Raw genomic sequence first — 17241 nt, 5'->3', positions numbered from 1 at the left:
ATTTTTTTTTCTTAATGAAATTAACTTGTTTCTTTACCTCTAATGTGGTGGGATTAACTGAAGCAAATGGGTCTTACTTTTTTTGGAGGGACCCCACCCCTTTTTTTGTTTTACATTTTTATTGTAAAACATATATACAAAAAAGCGATAAATTTCAAAGTACATTTTAACAAGTAGTTACAGAACAAATTTCAAAGTATGGTATGGGTTAAAGTTCTACAATTTCAGGTTTGTCCTTCTAGTTGTCTAAGACACTGGAGACTGAAAAGAAGTATCAATATAATGATTGAGTAATCATGCTCATTTGTTAAATCTTATCTTCTCTAGTGCCACTACTCCTTTTCATTTGATCCTACTCCCAGTTTTTAGGGATATTTGGGCAGTGACCATACTAACTTCTTCATGTTGGAAAGGGATGTCAACATTAGGATGTAGGGGAATGGAACTAGTTGATGCTCTGGGAGATACTGGTAAGTCTCGATTTTAGGACCAAGTTTTTTAAAAAAACTTTTATTGCGGTACTATAAAAATAGTATAAAATTTCCTGTTTTACCTTTTTTTTTTTTAACATGGGCAGGCACCAGGAATCGAATTTGCCTATTTTTAAGTGTATAATTCAGTAGTATTAATTACATTTGCAATGTGTACTACTTTCATCACTATCCATTACAAACATTTTCATCACCCCAAACAGAAACTATACCCATTAAGCGATCACTCTCCATCTCCCCCTCCCCACAGCCCCTGGTAAGATCTTCTGTCTCTATGAATCTGCTTATTCTAGCTATTGCATGTAAGTGGAACCCTACAATATTTGTCCTTTTGTGTCAGGCCTTTTTCATTCATCATGTTGTCAAGGTTCATCATATGTACCATCCCTCAGGACTTCATTCCTTTTTACAGCTGAATATTATTTACACACCACATTTTGTTTATCTATCCATTTGTTGATGGATGTATGGGTGGATGCCACCATTGGGCGCTATTGTGAATAAAGCTGCTATGAACAATGGTATACAAGTTATCTGTCTGAGTCCCAGCTTTCAATTCCTTCCAGTCTATATCTAGGAGAGGAACTGTGGTCATATGGTAATGCTGTGTGTAACTTTTTGAGCCTTTTTTATGGGGACCCTCCCCTTCTCATCAGTACTCTTCCCTGACCCTGCCATTAGTCTGGTTCATGCTCTGGATAGTAACTGCTCCTGCCATGCGTCGTTCCACGCTGTTCCATTTGGCTGGTAGCTTGTCCTTCTCATCCTCATTCTTTACCGCCATCTCCAATAAAAGCTCACACTTTCATTCCCAAACCCCACCTGTTCAGTTTTCTCCAATAGTACAAAGATCCAGGTCAAATCCTTATTGCTTCCTGAAGCATTACCCACATCTGTCCAGGTGAAAATACTTCAGGCTTCTCTTAAAAGGTTGAAGACCTTGCTAATGCTTGCTTCTGTGTCTTTCACGATCCAGATTACTTGCTGCATTCCACTGCAGCTTTCTGCTTTATGGCCAGCCTATTTCCTTAAATAACATGGGCGATCCCTTTGAGCACAAGATTAGCATTTACTGGGCATCTAGTTTTAGGCTATTTTCATACCACTGGAAAAGCCAAGGCTTAGCAACTGCAGATGTATTTGGCTGGTTTAATCCAGAGGGGTGGGCTGGAGAGGAAATCAAGGTTCTACTGGGCACCAGGGCTCGGGGTGGGGATGGGAGGGACAGGTTTTAATTATTCCTCTCATCTCTATATTTCCCCTCTGAATAGGACCATTATCCTTCCCCCATTCTGTTGTTGGAATCTGAAATGTTCAGGGTTCCTTGGCAGGCAGCTAAGGCTGAGAGCTAGAGATGAGGAGGCATCCTTCCCACTAAGGCTGAGCTCCCAACCACCTCCCTTTTCATCAGACTGCCTTGGGAGCCAACAGTCCCTGCAGAAGCCTGGCTGTGATTCTCCCAAGCCTTCTTCAAATGGCAACCTATGGGCTGTGAAAGGTTTGCTTAGCTGCTTCTGAGCCCAACATCCTTGCTCAATGGGCTACCTGGCCACGGACTGATGAGAGAGAGGACTAGGGGCTCTAATAAGATGGTTCCATGAAGGCTTACGAGGTCCTGTAGCTGATAGGGTAAGCAAAGGGGGAAGCCAGATTTGAAACTCAGTATTTATCATTCTACTTTTAGAATGTTAGGGCAGGGAGGAAATTTAAGTACCATCTTATTCCCTTCCTATATTTTGTAGTTAAGAAGTAGAGACTGGCCCAAAGTCAAGGTAAATTCGTCTCAAAGCTGGAACCGATCTTACTCATCTAATTCTCCTTTTACCACATCCTATGGCCACTATTTGAAATAATTCTGTTCAACCCCTTCCTGCTTGTGTGATATGAAGGTGGTCAATAACCTCTCTAGCAGTTTACCTTAAATTTAAAATGGGTATAATAACAAATACCCTTCTTGAGGCAACAGAAATGGACAAGGTAATATCTTGTAAGTCACTAAGAACAGGGCCTGCATTTGCCAAGTGTTCTCGAAGTGCCCCCGTCATTTTTCTTGTTATTATTATCACAATCACTGGGAAGTTTGGGAGTAGAATCTATGTGAATGCAGTAAAAAGGTACCCATGCCCCATTCTAGGATGCCTGCTGTCAACCAATACCCAGGCAAATGTCAGTGGCTCTAAGACCTAGCTCAGCTAGTTCTACCTCAAGCCATCCTCTCTTGAGCACTACTCCCCATCCCCAGCTTGGGGGTACTTAACTGCCCCTCATCCATGGATGCCACAGCACCTTGGACAACCCCCATTACGACTCTGACCACACTGTATTTCCTCCTGGACTTGCTGAGTTGAGTGTCTTTCAACTGTCATGAAACTGGAGGTTCTATAAGGCCAGAGATTGTGTTGTACCCATTTCTGCATTCCTAACATCTAAGCTTGCCAGAGAGAAAGTGATGTAAAAAGATATGATGATTCCAGGAAGGAGGGTAAAAAGGAGGGAAAGAAGGAGGTACTATATAAGAATAAAATGGTGTTGTTATTAACTATTGAGCTTCTTCCTTCTGGCCAAGCTAAGCTTCCCTTATCTACTAAGAGCACATTCCAACTCTGTATTGTCTCTATAAATAATCAAGATTTGACCAAAAACCCAAGGAAAAATAACAATGTCCTCAAATCAGACCTATTCTCACAGTTGACAAAATGCTTTCAAATGCATTGGTCCACTAACACTCTTTGGTGTGTGTGTGTGTCCTACTGAAAATATAAACTTTGCACCAAATAGACATCTCTTTGTTTGGCCTCACACAGAAGCTGAAGTTTTAAAATACAGTCAATATCACCATTTACCTTTAGTCTGATTTACCTTAGTCCTACCCAGATCAGCTTCATTCATATCTCTAATTGAAGTCTGATCTCTTTTTCAGCCTCTTTAACAGTTGTTGTATGGGATCATGCTGACTTTCGTAGCTGTAGAACTCTAGCTCTGAATCTCAGGTGTCACAGATACCCGAAGTTCCAGGGAATGACAAGGCTATGCACAAAGAGCTCAGCATCTCAGAATTTAGAAATAACAGTTACAACTCCAGAATAGATGTGCTATAAGAGCTTACAACCTAGGAAACTTTACAATAAGCCTTTTTTTTTAATCTGATAAACTATGTTCTTGAATTCAATTCTCAGATTTTGCACATTATTGCTAGTCCATATTAGTTAGACATTATAATACTTGTCTTTTCATGTCTGGCTTATTTCACTCAATATGCTGTCCTCTTGCATTTGCTGTATGTATGCATACACTGTATGTGTACAGCACAGGTGCTCCTTCCATTCCTCAGTTGATATACATTTAAGTCACATCCATCCACTAACACTCTTTTGAGGCAGGAGGTATTAACACTGCTTTCAGATGAGGAAGCTGGGACTCACTGGGGAATATTATGACACCTAGGATCACAAAACTAGAAAGCAGAAGAGCTGGGACTAAAATTCACATCTCCTGGATCCCAGATCAATGGGCTTACATCTCTGCTACGCACTGCTCCGCTGCCTAACACCTACCCCACTTTGCAAACACCAAGTCAATAATGATGGAGCATCCTTCTACAGACTCAAGTCCCATGTTTTCAGAAACCCAGGTCAGCATTCTCTCCTCTCAGTCTAAAAGTTAAAGTGGCCTTTTGTGCACAACAGTAGAATGGAACTATTAATAAATAGGAATTAAGCTGCTTTACATCTTGCAAAAATGTTCTGCCCCCAGTTGCTAGGAGCATATTTTTGGACCCAATCTGCTATCAAAACATATAAATTAGTCTCCAATTTTGGATGTCAAATTCAGTTATCCCTTTTGTTAAGGAGAAAAATTAGTAACAATTTATTCTGATCAGAAGCCAAGCTAACATCTTAGCACAGAATGTCATTAAAAATCCCAACCCAACTGGCCACTGTGATAGCTTTAAAAGCTTGAATACATTCTGCTATTTAAAATGTTTCCTGGGTTTTCTTTCACCCAAATCCCTTGTCCCTTTCAACCCGGGGATCAGTTACTATTTAAGGGAGAAATGGCTTGAAGCATTTATCCTTCCATGGTTTTATGTATTTACTTTTCTAATGAAGAGGTTTGAGAAAAAAAAAAAGGATGCCACTCTAGGGAGAATCCACAGCTCCAAGCACCAGTGCCAGGGCATGGTTATGCAAGTTGCCCATTAAATACAAGAAGAGGAAGAAGGGAACAAAGTTTTCACAGTTTGTAATTATATCACCAGCTTCATTACAGACTTCACTTTAATTCTGACAGAAATTTTGCCTCTTCTGCCTGCACTCTTTCACATATAGTTATTAAGTCTGGGTTGGAGTTCAACTTATTCTTCCTGATTTCAGCATACTAATCTAGTGTATTGGTATTTCAGTGCCACCTCCCCCTGGGTATTCTGTATTGCAGCTCAATTTATACTTCTCCCTTCTTTCTGAGCTCTGGGATAAAGCTTGTTACATTTTAATGTTGGGTGAGGAAGGTGAGCTTGATTGGAATATCTTATCTTTTGGGATAACAACAAAACCTTGGGGAGTGAAGTCAATCATAGACAGAGCCAACCTTGAATTTTTTGCACTGTCATTCTCCAGAATATATCTTCATGGGGCATCTTATCTACCTACCTATCCTCCCTCCCATCAGTCTTTTCACAAACACTATTTATTATATGCCTACTATGAATCAGAAACTCCATTGGGCATCAAAGGTGGTTCTGATATGAACAAGCTGTGGCCTTTGTCCATGAAGAAATCTGAGTTTATGAGGTGAAATCATATATTTTTTTTCCATTCAGTGCATGCTTTTGCGGGCACCAACTGTTTTATGCACTGTCCTAGGTGCTGAAGATAATGCGCAAACAAACAAATGTGATCTAAATCCACATGGCCCTTACACTCTGAGAGAAAACCATAAAGACTAGATAAGTATATAATGACAAGCTGAGATAGGTGCAATAAAGGAAAAGATCAGGATCTGAGGAGGGTAAATTAGTAAGGGGACCTAACAGAAGCCGGGTGTTAAAAGGGAGGTCAATGATTTTTGGATAAATTGGATTTATCAGGAGAAACTTAGGAGGTGGGGAGAGATTTTCAGGGAGGAAAAGCAACATGTGCAAAGGCCCAAGGTGGGAGGCAGCAGAGGATAAAATCAAGGTAGCAATGTGGAAAGAGTGGTATGAGGTTAGGCTGGAACCGTGGGCAGGGGCCTGACCTTGCAGGGGTTGAAGGCCATGTTAAGAAGTTTGGTCTTTAAAACAAGTACAATTAGAAATCAGTGAACGGTTTTATGAGATCCTGTAACAGGCTGAGATTTTCATTTGAAAAGAGGAGCTAGAATTAATGTAGGGAGGCAAGTTCTTAGGGCTATGGAGGTTGTTCCAATAACATATTATAACAATAACAGTAATGAAAGGTAGAATGATGAATCATTTGAAAGGTAAAAATACAGTTCTATGGAATCTTTGAGGAAGGAAAGATCTTTCCTGACTGGGGGACTCAGGGGAGAAGTTTCCTGGAGGAAGGAGACAATTTAGCCAGGCCTTAGAAGATGGGTAGGAATGCAAGATATGGAAACAAGGAAGGGTACTCCTGGTGGTAAGCAATGCACCAGCAAAGATAAGAAGGGGGCAGACACAAAGCAAGACAGCCCATTTATCTAAACAGCTTCATGTATGAGCAAAGAAGTTAAGGAAGAAAAAAGCAGAAACTGTATTAAAGATCACATCCACAGCTAAACTTGTTCCATGGAGCTCAAAGATCTGCAATTAACACTGAATATTTTAAAAGTCCCATATGATTCCAGAAGGCAGCATGTCCAGGGAACTACTGTTTTATATAAATTGCTGGGCAGCTTGTAGCTGGACAGCCACCTTTAGCGTGGTGTAATTTCCCTTCTAAGAGTTGAAAATACTCCTTTCACGCATTCTAATCATTGCAACGTAACTCTACAGCCAGTTGTGAGTTTCATTTCTCACTAGAGGCATAAAACAACAAAGTAGCTCATTCTCTTGGGTCAAAAGACATGAAGTGGGAGTGGAAGGAAACAAATGTAGAACACGATGTGCTATACACAATTTTATGTTCAAAAGATGCTACACAGGTGGCATATTAACGAGCCAGGTTATCCTAATGTGTGGGATTGAATGGGTGTCTTCTACTTGATGATTGCACAGATGTCAAAGGAGCCCTCAGACCTTAAATACCTCAGTCATAGGGATCAGAGAAGACTCAAAAGTCATCTGAATATAACTCAAAAGAGGACATCACCAGTTTAAATTGACCTGAACAAAGAGACATTTTGGCATAGGCATTTTGATGCAATGGCCATACCAACATTAAAAACAAAAGCTTCATATATGCGTGTGTATGTATGTGTATGCGTGTAAGGTGTTTAAGAGACCTCCCTGGTCTCACCCATTCTTGAGTTTCACCTCCTTTCTGAACCTAGGCCAAGAGTGAGTGAAGTTCAGGGACGAGATAGTAAAGTATAAATAATCAGATTCTGAAATCACTAAAAAATGTGGTTTAAAATTCACCTTCTGATAAAATGGCTCAGAATCAAAATATCATGTACCTAAGCCAAACCCATCCCTTCAGTTATCTTTATGGCTTTAAAAACTGTGGACATCTATTCTCAAGAAATTCTCTACCATGGGGACCTCATTACCTTGCAACGACCCCCTTTCAGTATGTAAAATATTATCACAATGACTAACATTTATACAATTTATTGAGCTATAACTAGGTCCCAGGTACTGAGCTAAAAGCTTTATGAGTATTATTTATCCTTACAATAACTATGTGAGGTAAGTATTGCTATTATCCCCACCTTATAGATAATGAGACTAAATCTTGGAAAATGTAGGTGACAGGCATGAAGTCACACAGACAATGGCAGTGGAAAACATTTCCAGACTGAGGCTTCATCTTTACCAGCCCTGTTCACCATCAACATCTATACAGCTATGTTTTGCTTTTTTGGGACCTCCAGAAATAAACCTGTTCTTTTAAAAAAAATAAATAATAATTATCCTGATTACATATATGGAATCTTAGAGCATGGAAGGACTTTGGGTTTTGGGGTAAGATAGCTTAGGGGTGAAGCCAGGGATGATATACCATGTGTTAACATGACCAATGTCTCTGAGCCCTACTTTCCATGTTTGCAAAACAAGGTTGTAATATCCTGCTTCATAGGTCATATATGAGAAGTGAAAGTGGAAATCCATGTAAAGTGCTTTGAAACTTGCCAGATGTCTAGACTCCTTCAACTTTTCTTATAAAATGTTTCTTTTCTTCCCTTTGATAAAGAGGCCATTAGGTATTTACAATGTTCTTCCTTTCTCTTGATTGTTACATACTCTCCTTTATACACGTCCCAATGTATCATTCACCTATGCAAAGTACAATTCTCAGAATATAAGAGACAGATATCTCTACATGTAGTGTTCATCGCCTATGCTGGAGCAGCGCCATCTCATTACCTTAATCTAGACAGCTCATTCCTTTCAAAATAGTCTATTCTAACTCATTTATTGTAGGGCCAGGATATTGGGTGACCATATCCTGACTTAGCTTGGGAGTCTCAAAGAATTCATTAACTAAAATCTCAACTAAGATTAAGCCATAATGAGTCATCAATAATGCCACCTGCATGGCAATTTTGAAGAAGTCCAAACCCATGTGATCTGGGTGGTATGTTACAAAGTTCACAGATGGACCATTCACATTGCATGCAATGCTATGAGAAGCCAATGGAGTTGTACCATGAGGCAGTTTCACTAATGTGACATCGATAAAGTAAAAAATGGAGGAAACCAAAGCCCCTTATCAGGGCTCCAAGAAGCTTCAAGGAATTATCACAGCTGTTAGATGGAAGGAAACTAACTGCTACAGAAATTTCAATATAATTCTCAAACTACTGTTAAGGGACTACCTGGCATTCTCCTTAACAATATTAATACTTAGGTCCCACCTCCAGAGAGTCTGATTCATTAGTTCCAGTGAAAGTGACCATCAACCAAGCTGATCCAAATGCAGATGATCTACAGACCACAGCTGGAGAAACAATACTAAATCCAGTAAGTTGTATCCAAACACAATCCATCTCTTCACGGTGCACTTAGCAGATCAAAAAGCCTCTGGTGGCCTTGAGGAGGCCCAGAGAAAAGAAGATATGCCAAGGGCTGTGATGGGGGCTGCTGTCAGCGTGTATTGCTCTTGCCAGCTGGGCTCTGGACAAGCGCTGTGTCTTGCTGACCTTTTCCCCATAATGGGCAGTAAACATTGAATATAACTATGCAGTAACACAAGGGCAGATTTCATTTTCTTCCTGAAGACAGGGCCCCATCACTCAGCCTCCTCCATTGCTTCAGCACCACGGAGAGCTCACTAATCAAGGCTGGCTGAGGATGCTCCTCTAAGAAAGGGCTCTCAACAGCTTAGCTTGGGGTTCATGGGGGAAGGCAAGAAAGAATGAGAGCTGTCACGTCACGGGTCAGACTCCTTAGGTGATCTGACCATAAGTGGAGCCCTTGCTCCCTTCTGGCTAGCCCTCATTAGGATGTTTAGTTTTTGTTTTAATATGGCTAGTAGTCTTAGGTGGAAATCTATTTTACAATCTGGGTTTATAAATATGCATTAAGAAATTACTGAATTGTACACTTACGATCTGTGTGTACTTCATTCATGTTATATTGTAATACATTTATAAACGTTAATGCCAAGTAATGACAAGGGCTCAGGGAAACAGACACCATAATCACTTTTCTTCTTGGTCCTCTGTACAACACTTGCATGTCACCAGGAATCAGAGCTAGAAACCCTACTAGCTCTACCCACAAAAATTGACCTGTACTAGGGTTTCTCCACCCCCAAATAAAAATGGATTCTACTCCTCTTCAAGCCCCAGTTTCCTTATCTGTCCAATGGGGGTGGTAGAAAAAGACCACCTTGGAGAGCTACCGAGGGAGGCACATGAGCAATGCATCAGAGTATCTGTTCACAGGAGGCACTGACATCATGCTGGGTAAGGTATTCTTGCCTAAACTACAAGACAGTCATGCAATGCATCAGAACTCAAGTTTTGAATATTCTTAGCATTCCTGTTGATGCTGAGAAGATGAGGATTTTCAAGTGTAAAAGTAACTTTTGTGGGGCTGGGGACATACAATTGGCTTCCTGTTCCATTAACCTAACTGAGAATAGTCATTCTCACCTCCTTAGTTTTCTATACCTTCTTGTCCTGACATGTCCCAGCTTCTGAAGTATTTTCCTCTATGGATTGTTTAAAGGATAACAGTAATAATTAACATTTACTGAGCAGTCAATATTTTAAAATTCTACTAGGAATTTTTTTTTTTTTTTTTTTTTTTACATGGGCAGGCACTGGGAACCAAACCTGGGTCTCTGGCATGGCAGGCGAGAATTCTGCAGCTGAGCCACCATTGCACTGCCCTCTACTAGGAATTTTATACATGTTACTCTGTTAAATTTTCTCAAAATAACCTCCATTTTACAGATGAGGACAAATGAGACATAGGGAGTGTAATTGACTCTTCCAGGTTTCATAATAACTAAGTCACAGGACTGTGATTTGAACCCAACCTATCGATATTACAAAGGCTAGATTCTTAACCAAGACACTAGAGCACTTGCTGACGAAGATTCCATTATGCCTTGATACTGAGACCACCCTTTAGTCCAGATCCGTCTAGTGCTTCCTGCTATGCTTGCTCTATAAGATCGCCAATATTTTTCTACCCCATGACTATTTCCAGTTTTCTTTGATCTCTATGAAGTCTCTGAGGACTTAAGTTTTCTCTGACTTTTCTCACTTTCTGCTTAGAAATCACATAAAGGAAGCCCATAGAACTGTTCAGAACTCTACTTTAATTCAGGTTCCATTCATTAATTCAACACATATTATGCATCCACCATGGACCAGGCACTGTGCTTGTTGGCAAGATGCAACATTTTCCCCAACAGACACAGATCCTGTTTCCAGAGTTTTGTGGAAGCAGACAAATCCCCAGGAAATTATAAAGTTTTAAGCCCATGATAGAGGTCAGCATAGGAACACAGAGAAAGAGCATCTTTTATCCATCACATTTGGCTATCTTTCCAAGACATCAAGATCACTTTGAGGCTTTTAGGGGGATGACTTAATTTTGTTCTTTCCCAGCTACATACCATCTGAAAATCTGAAAAATAAGTAAGAGAAGAAGTTATAATTTTTCCAATAACCCTGTAAGTACTATTATTATCCCATTTCATACACACAGAGACCAAGATCAGAGAGGGCAAGTCATTTGCCAGAGGTGGCAGACGACAGAAGTATTTGCGTTCATGTCTGCATTGTTCCAAAGCATGTGCTCTTAGCCATCAAACTATCTTCCCATGACTTAAAGCAAGCCTCTTAGGGCTTCCATTTCTATATGTATGAACTTAAATATTTAATACTTGAATTTATGTAAGGCTTAATATTCTGCCGTTGTTGAATGGTGATGGGTGAGGGATAAAGGGTAACCTCTAATAATAGTTAAAATTTGCCTTACTGTTTTTTTCCATTCTCAGTGTTCATCATTCCTCCTCGCTCATGCTCACATTCAGCCATACCCAGGTTCTGTCAATTCTTCCAACCCCAAGATCTGTGAACCTACTTGTCTAGCTAGTTCTGTAAGCTTTGTTTCCTCTGCCACCCCTGCCCACACTCACACATTTGCCTGTTTTATATGTACATATGATTTGTTTGCTATGAAACAAACGCCCAGTATTTAAGTCAGGAAATTAACTGAATTTATATAAGATGAGAAACACTGAACTTATTTGTAGTTCCAGGGAAGAACAAGTAGGGGATCGTCCACTATGGTGAAATGGGAGCAATCATGAACAGAATTGGGAGAACTCCAGTGTTTTGGAGAAAAGGGGTAGAAGTCCCATTTTGCTCAGCTCAGAATATAGTGGAGGTATTATACCTAATTTTGAATATTGTAATTTTAAGTTGGAGATAAAATTGGGGCACACTGAGATAAAGTTGACAAATATAAGGGGTGAGGATCTCAAAAAACATGCACTATATATCCAACGGGAAAATACTTTTAAAATAATGGTCCTAGAAGTCAGAATGGCAGTTTCCACTAGGAGGTCATTAACTGGCAGGGTGCATGAGGGAGACTTCTGAGGCTGGGAATGTTTTATAGGTTGATCTGGGTGGATTTCTCTGAAAAAAAATCATTAAGCTGCACCTTTAAGATATATCTTCTTTATTGTATTCATGCCGACCTTCAATATGTTTAAAGATAGTAATGCCAAGTGAGGACAAGGGTTCAGAGAAACAGGCCTCAGCATAACTCACTGGATAATGTAAACTGCAGCAACTTTTCTGGAGGGTACTTTAGCCATAGATATCAAAGTACCTTAATCAGTCTATCGGCTCATGCTTTGTCCAAAACAACTAGTGTCTCACTAATTCAAATTATTTGGGTAAAGAGGAAAGGGTAGAATATAAGGTACGTGTAAAGTACATTTGTAGGGAATGAGATATGAGTACTCTCTAGGATACTCAGGAAATTCCAACAAAGTCCATGCCATCCTTCCTATTGTATGCTTTTAATTAATAAATACTCTTTTCAGGGGGTAGACTATTTTTAGTTTGGAAAAGCATCCACCAGCATAGTAAGAACAGTAGGTTCTCTGAAGTAGCCCAATCTTAACTTCTGCAATCACAACTGAAGTCCTCTTTTAGTGAACAACTTTATCCTTGCCCATAAAATACATGCAGCCTTTATTCAAATAATTCAGGACTCTAAATTATAAGGATCTGTTCCAAGGTGAAATGTGGATGCTCCCTTTTTTCCTGCAATATAATTCTGAGGTTGGGCCATGTATCAAGGACACTTCAACAGTAAGGGATGCAAGATGCTGGGTAGGTCTGGGGCATCTCCGATGCTCAGCTCTTACCGTCTGCTATGAAGTGCTCAGGCACATGCAGAGTCACCTTCACGGTGAGTGGACAGGACATCTGGCTGCCGCACACCATGGCCAGGATGCAGGAACTCACAGCAATCAGCGTCAGGGCAGTCTTGTTCACTGGGCTTTTCAACAAACCTGAAAACACAAGCACACAAAAGCAAATATTTCCATGAGGCCAGTAATTGAGGTGAAATGAAGATGGGGAATCCTGTTATTTTCCAAATGGGAAACTGAAAAGCAAGCCATATTTTCCAACCTCTATTCTAACAATGACACCTCAGCGGCCCCTTGCTGGGTCTTGCTTTAACATTCTGCAAAACGGGCTTATTATTCCTTTTAGTGAAGATAAAGAAAGAGCTTCTTGTTTCTTCTCCCCACCCAATTAGGCTGTTTGTTTTTGGCAATAATTAGATGATACTAAACTCTTTCCTCTCTTTAGAAGCACGTGATAAGACACCACGTTGTTGAGATCAGCAGAGCCTAGTGTATGCGCATGGGCTTTATCATTAGACAATCATGAGTTCAAATCTTGCTTTAGTCCTCATTGGCTATGATCCAATTCATTCTCTGAACCTCAGGATCTCTTATTTGTATGATGAAGATAGTAACAAACATTTCACAGGGTTGTTGTGATAATTGCATGACAGAATGTATATACAGCACCTATTATCTAGAAGAGTTTCATAGATTGTTCGAACTTAGTTGAAATAAGTTCCACAAGCTCTTACTAAACACCTATCATGTGAGACATACAGAAATGAATAAGCACAGTATCTGTTCCTCAGGAGTTTACAGGTTAGGGGGCAAAGGAGGCTTATCCACAGCTAATTGGAATCTAAGGCAAACTGTCTTAAGAGCTAGAATAGAGGGCAGAAGATGGGGAAGGAAAAATTAAGCTAATTTCATGGATGCAGTAGAAAAATTACATGGGATCTGCATGGCCAAGAGAGCATTGGGCTAGCAAAGAAATTAGACAAAATTTGTTCTAAGCCTTCTCTTTTTCTCATTCTTTTAGCTTTGCTATACACATCTACCTTCAAGGCTTTGATTATCATTTTCAAAGCAATGTCTCTCAAATTGCTATTACTTTCCAGGCTCCTCTTTTGAGCAATAAAAACTATTTTATCATCAAATTTCCTGGACATCTCTCCATAGTTGTCCCATGGGCATGTCAAATACAAGTAGAAAACTGGACACATTATCTTGCCCCTAAAGTATATTACTCCTCCAGGTTCCCCAATTTATTGAAAGCACTGCCATTTACATTTTATTTTATTTTTTGGGCATGGACAGGCTCTAGGAATCGAACCCAGGTCTCCAGCTTGGCAGGTGAGAATTCTTGCCACTGAGCCACCGTTGCACCACACTAAAGCACTGCCATTCAGACTGGCCAAAATCCAGACATCATCTTTCAGTCGTCTATCTTCCTCATTTACAGACTCCAAACAGCCATGAAGTCCTATCTATTCTGTGTCTCATCGCTTCTGTTGTCAATGCTTGTCTGTTTGTAGGATGAGCAAGGTGCAGGCACATCCATACACCTCACTTTCCGAGGAACCCCTTCAGCTGTTTCATAGCATCTGCCTAGAGGATGCAATTCACGCGCTTTAGCCTGGTATCTGTTGTGCTCGCCTACCTGACCCAGGTGATGGCATGGGCGCATTATTGCAGTGCCCGTTTCCCGCCCTCCCCCCATCAATGCTCTTCCTCATGTTAATATAAGTGCAGGTGTTCCTTTTTTTACAGACAACTGTACTCATTTCTGCATCCATCATTACTCTTTGAGATTCATCACTGTTCTAGTTTGCTAGCTGCCGGAATGCAACACACCAGAGACGGATTGGCTTTTAATAAAAGGGGATTTATTTTGTTAGTTCTTCAGAGGAAAGGCAGCTAACTTTCCACTGAGGTTCTTTCTTACGTGGGAAGGCATAGGATGGTCTCTGCTGGCCTTCTCTACAGGCCCCTGGGTTCCAACAACTTTCCCTGGGGTGACTTCTTTCTGCATCTCCAAAGGCCTGGGCTGAGCTGCAAGTGCTGAGACGAGAAATGCTGAGCTGCTTAGGCTGTGCTACACTGCGGGCTCTCATTTAAGCATCAGCCAATTAAGTCAAACGTCCTTCACTGCGGCAGGGCTGCGTCCTAGCTGACTGCAGATGTAAATCAGCAACAGATGAGGTTCACGTACCATTGGCTCATGTCCGTAGCAACAAAACTAGGTATGCTCACCTGGCCAAGTTGACAACTGAATCTAACTACCACAATCAGAAATGCAAATTCCTCACCACCTAGACCAATAAGGCAATTTATTGCCTAATTCTGTTGTTTTTTCCCAAAATACCTTATTCAAATATTAGAGTCTAATAACTAGATGGGAAGCTCCAGGAGAGCAGATGATCTCTCCTTTGCTCACACTGTATTCCAACGCCTAGCATAGTGTCTGGCACATGGTAGGAGCTCGGTAAATGCAGCCTTTTTAACACAGCAGTACAACTGTGTGTATAGGGGCAATAGCAATGATATAAGCAGCCAGTAGAGCACAGGTACTGACCAATCAGAGAGCATGCCAACCGTAAACAATCAATGCCAACTGTAAACAATCAATGCTGTCATACAATAAAAGTCGGTCGCATCTGAACAAGAGCCCTTATGGCAGCGCACTTTGTGACTTTGTATGTGCATCTGTTATTCTTAATAAACAGTGAGATGCTTGAGGGAAGGGATCATAACCTCACCAGTTTTATGTCTCTCACACCAAGCTCACTGCCTGACATTTAGAAATTAATTTAAGGATAGGAGCCTACTCTTTTCTATTTTTTTAATCCTTTGATTCCCAGTCTTAGGATAATGCATGGTTTATAGAAGGGACCCGTCATATATTTGTTTGTTTTGAGTGATTGTTAAATGCAAGAGTAGATAAAATAAAAATATGGTTCTGGTGTCAGGAGATGGATGGGAAATCGCTAAAACCTGAAAGGATCACAGCAAAAAATAAGTTATATTTTTTATCTGAGTGTCACAAGAAGCTGTTTTACACTCTGGTAACATAATTATATTAGTAACTAAATAGCATAACCAAGTTGGCCTCAATGTTCTCTAATAGAAAGAGTATGGGCTATTGGTGGGTGCCTTGAACGATTCTTGCTCCTAAAAGTCAAGGTTTTACTCCAAGCCTAGAAATTCAGAAACTCCAAAAAGTAGTTAGCAGCAGTACTGAGCTTCTATTCTAGTTTGGTAGAGTCTGTTCCCAGGGAAGACATGTAAGGATAAGTCCAGCATGAACTATTCTTGAGGAGATGAACCAGGACCAAAGGATGAGGTGTAAAAGGTAGAGGATCCTGGGGTTGGAGAAACAGATGCCCAGAACAGTGAGACATAGACAGTAGTGCCCTGTGGATTCCTGAGAAGGTGTAGCTCGGACCTGGGCTAGGTGGCAGCCATAACGGATGTCACCAGGTGTTTGTCTCACTAATTAACTGCCCACAAGAAATACTACCCAGGCTCCACAAGAGCCAACTTCTGGCCTGGGAAGAGGGCTGAGAGGCAGGGATGGGTGTGGTCACGTTATCCCCCTGGGACCATGGTGGGTTAAGTGCATGCCCTAAGTCATCTAAACGGTCACAATAAGCCAGGGTCTTTGAGGGCCAGTGTGGGGAGTGAAGTCACTTTAGCTTGTTGACCCTAAGTTTTGTAACCTACAAAATAGGAATTAAGTGACAAATTCTTCAAAAGCACTGTAAGAATTAAGTGAGATAGAGAATGTGAAGTGTCTAGCACAGTCTCTGGACCATAGCAGAAACTTGGTAGATGGTCACTGACAAGCCAGGGATACGTCCTGGTCTCACCATCCTCTCTAGACCCTAAGCACCTAAGTAGCAGAAACCAGGACTTGTTTGCTTCTTTGTCCAATATGTTAGCAGAATTATTAGGAACTGAATTCTTTTTTACAAGGACTGAAGACAAGAAGAGTGATAGTGAAATGGGGGACATAGGAAGAGGGAGAGAGTGGAAGAGCGTGAGAACGAGCAGTATCCTGGGGCAACCATTTACTCTGAAAATACCAAGATCTCCCTGGTTGTCTCGAAGGTCCAGGCAGAAGCCCACAAGGCAGGCCTCTACTGAGTTTGGATGCCCATGAAGCAGCCACTGGGGCTGGCAAGTTGCCATGGCAACTGGACTCACAGAAACTTCACAGTGGGACTCAGACAATGGTGACTTCTGAAGCATTCCTTCCCAAGAGCAGCACTGAGCTCTGAGTCAGGGCTACAGACAGAAGAAGGTAACAACTATCCATGCCAAACGCCCATCCCCTCCAGATGCAGACTCTGCATTGCATTGTAGGGAGCAGAGCCATGGAAGGGAAGCTCTGTTTGTTGAGTGCTTACAATTACCCAGGCACTGTGCCTAGCATTTACATCCATCCATTCAATCATCTATTCATATATGTAACCAATTAAAAAAAAGACTTTATTTTTTAAAGAAGTTTTAGGTTTACAGAAAAAGTATACAAAAAGTACAGAGAGTTGCAATATACCCCCGTCTTCTGCTACCCTTCCCCTACATTCCTCCTATTACTTGCATTCATGTGATATATTTGTTAGCAATTGATGAAGCCAGTATTGACAGATTATTATGAACTGATGTCCATTGTTTACATGAGGTTTTATTATTAGTGTTTGTATAGTCCCATGACTTTTGACAAATGCACAACGTCACATATCTATCATTAGAATAACATATAGAATAGATTCACT

The 17241-nt window shown here is 40.8% G+C and overlaps 1 protein-coding gene across 6 annotated transcripts in view; it reads right to left on the bottom strand.

The window, feature by feature from the left end:
* ASTN2 (astrotactin 2) overlaps nucleotides 1-17241 on the bottom strand; it is a 903825-nt gene that overhangs the window by 549414 nt on the left and 337170 nt on the right. For 4 of the 6 annotated variants that reach the window (XM_077143577.1, XM_077143583.1, XM_077143589.1 and 1 more), the window contains one exon: nucleotides 12476-12622. In XM_077143577.1, coding sequence (XP_076999692.1) covers nucleotides 12476-12622 — 147 coding nt within the window. Of the gene's footprint in view, nucleotides 1-12475; nucleotides 12623-16537; nucleotides 16648-17241 lie in introns of those variants that run through there. The other 2 variants (XM_077143595.1, XM_077143600.1) reach the window with 2 other exon arrangements.

Source organism: Tamandua tetradactyla, chromosome 2, assembly GCF_023851605.1.
Source record: "Tamandua tetradactyla isolate mTamTet1 chromosome 2, mTamTet1.pri, whole genome shotgun sequence".
In the NCBI taxonomy this organism is placed as follows: domain Eukaryota; kingdom Metazoa; phylum Chordata; class Mammalia; order Pilosa; family Myrmecophagidae; genus Tamandua; species Tamandua tetradactyla.
Note: the sequence above shows the minus strand (reverse complement) of the source record. Positions and strands in the feature narration are given on the sequence as shown.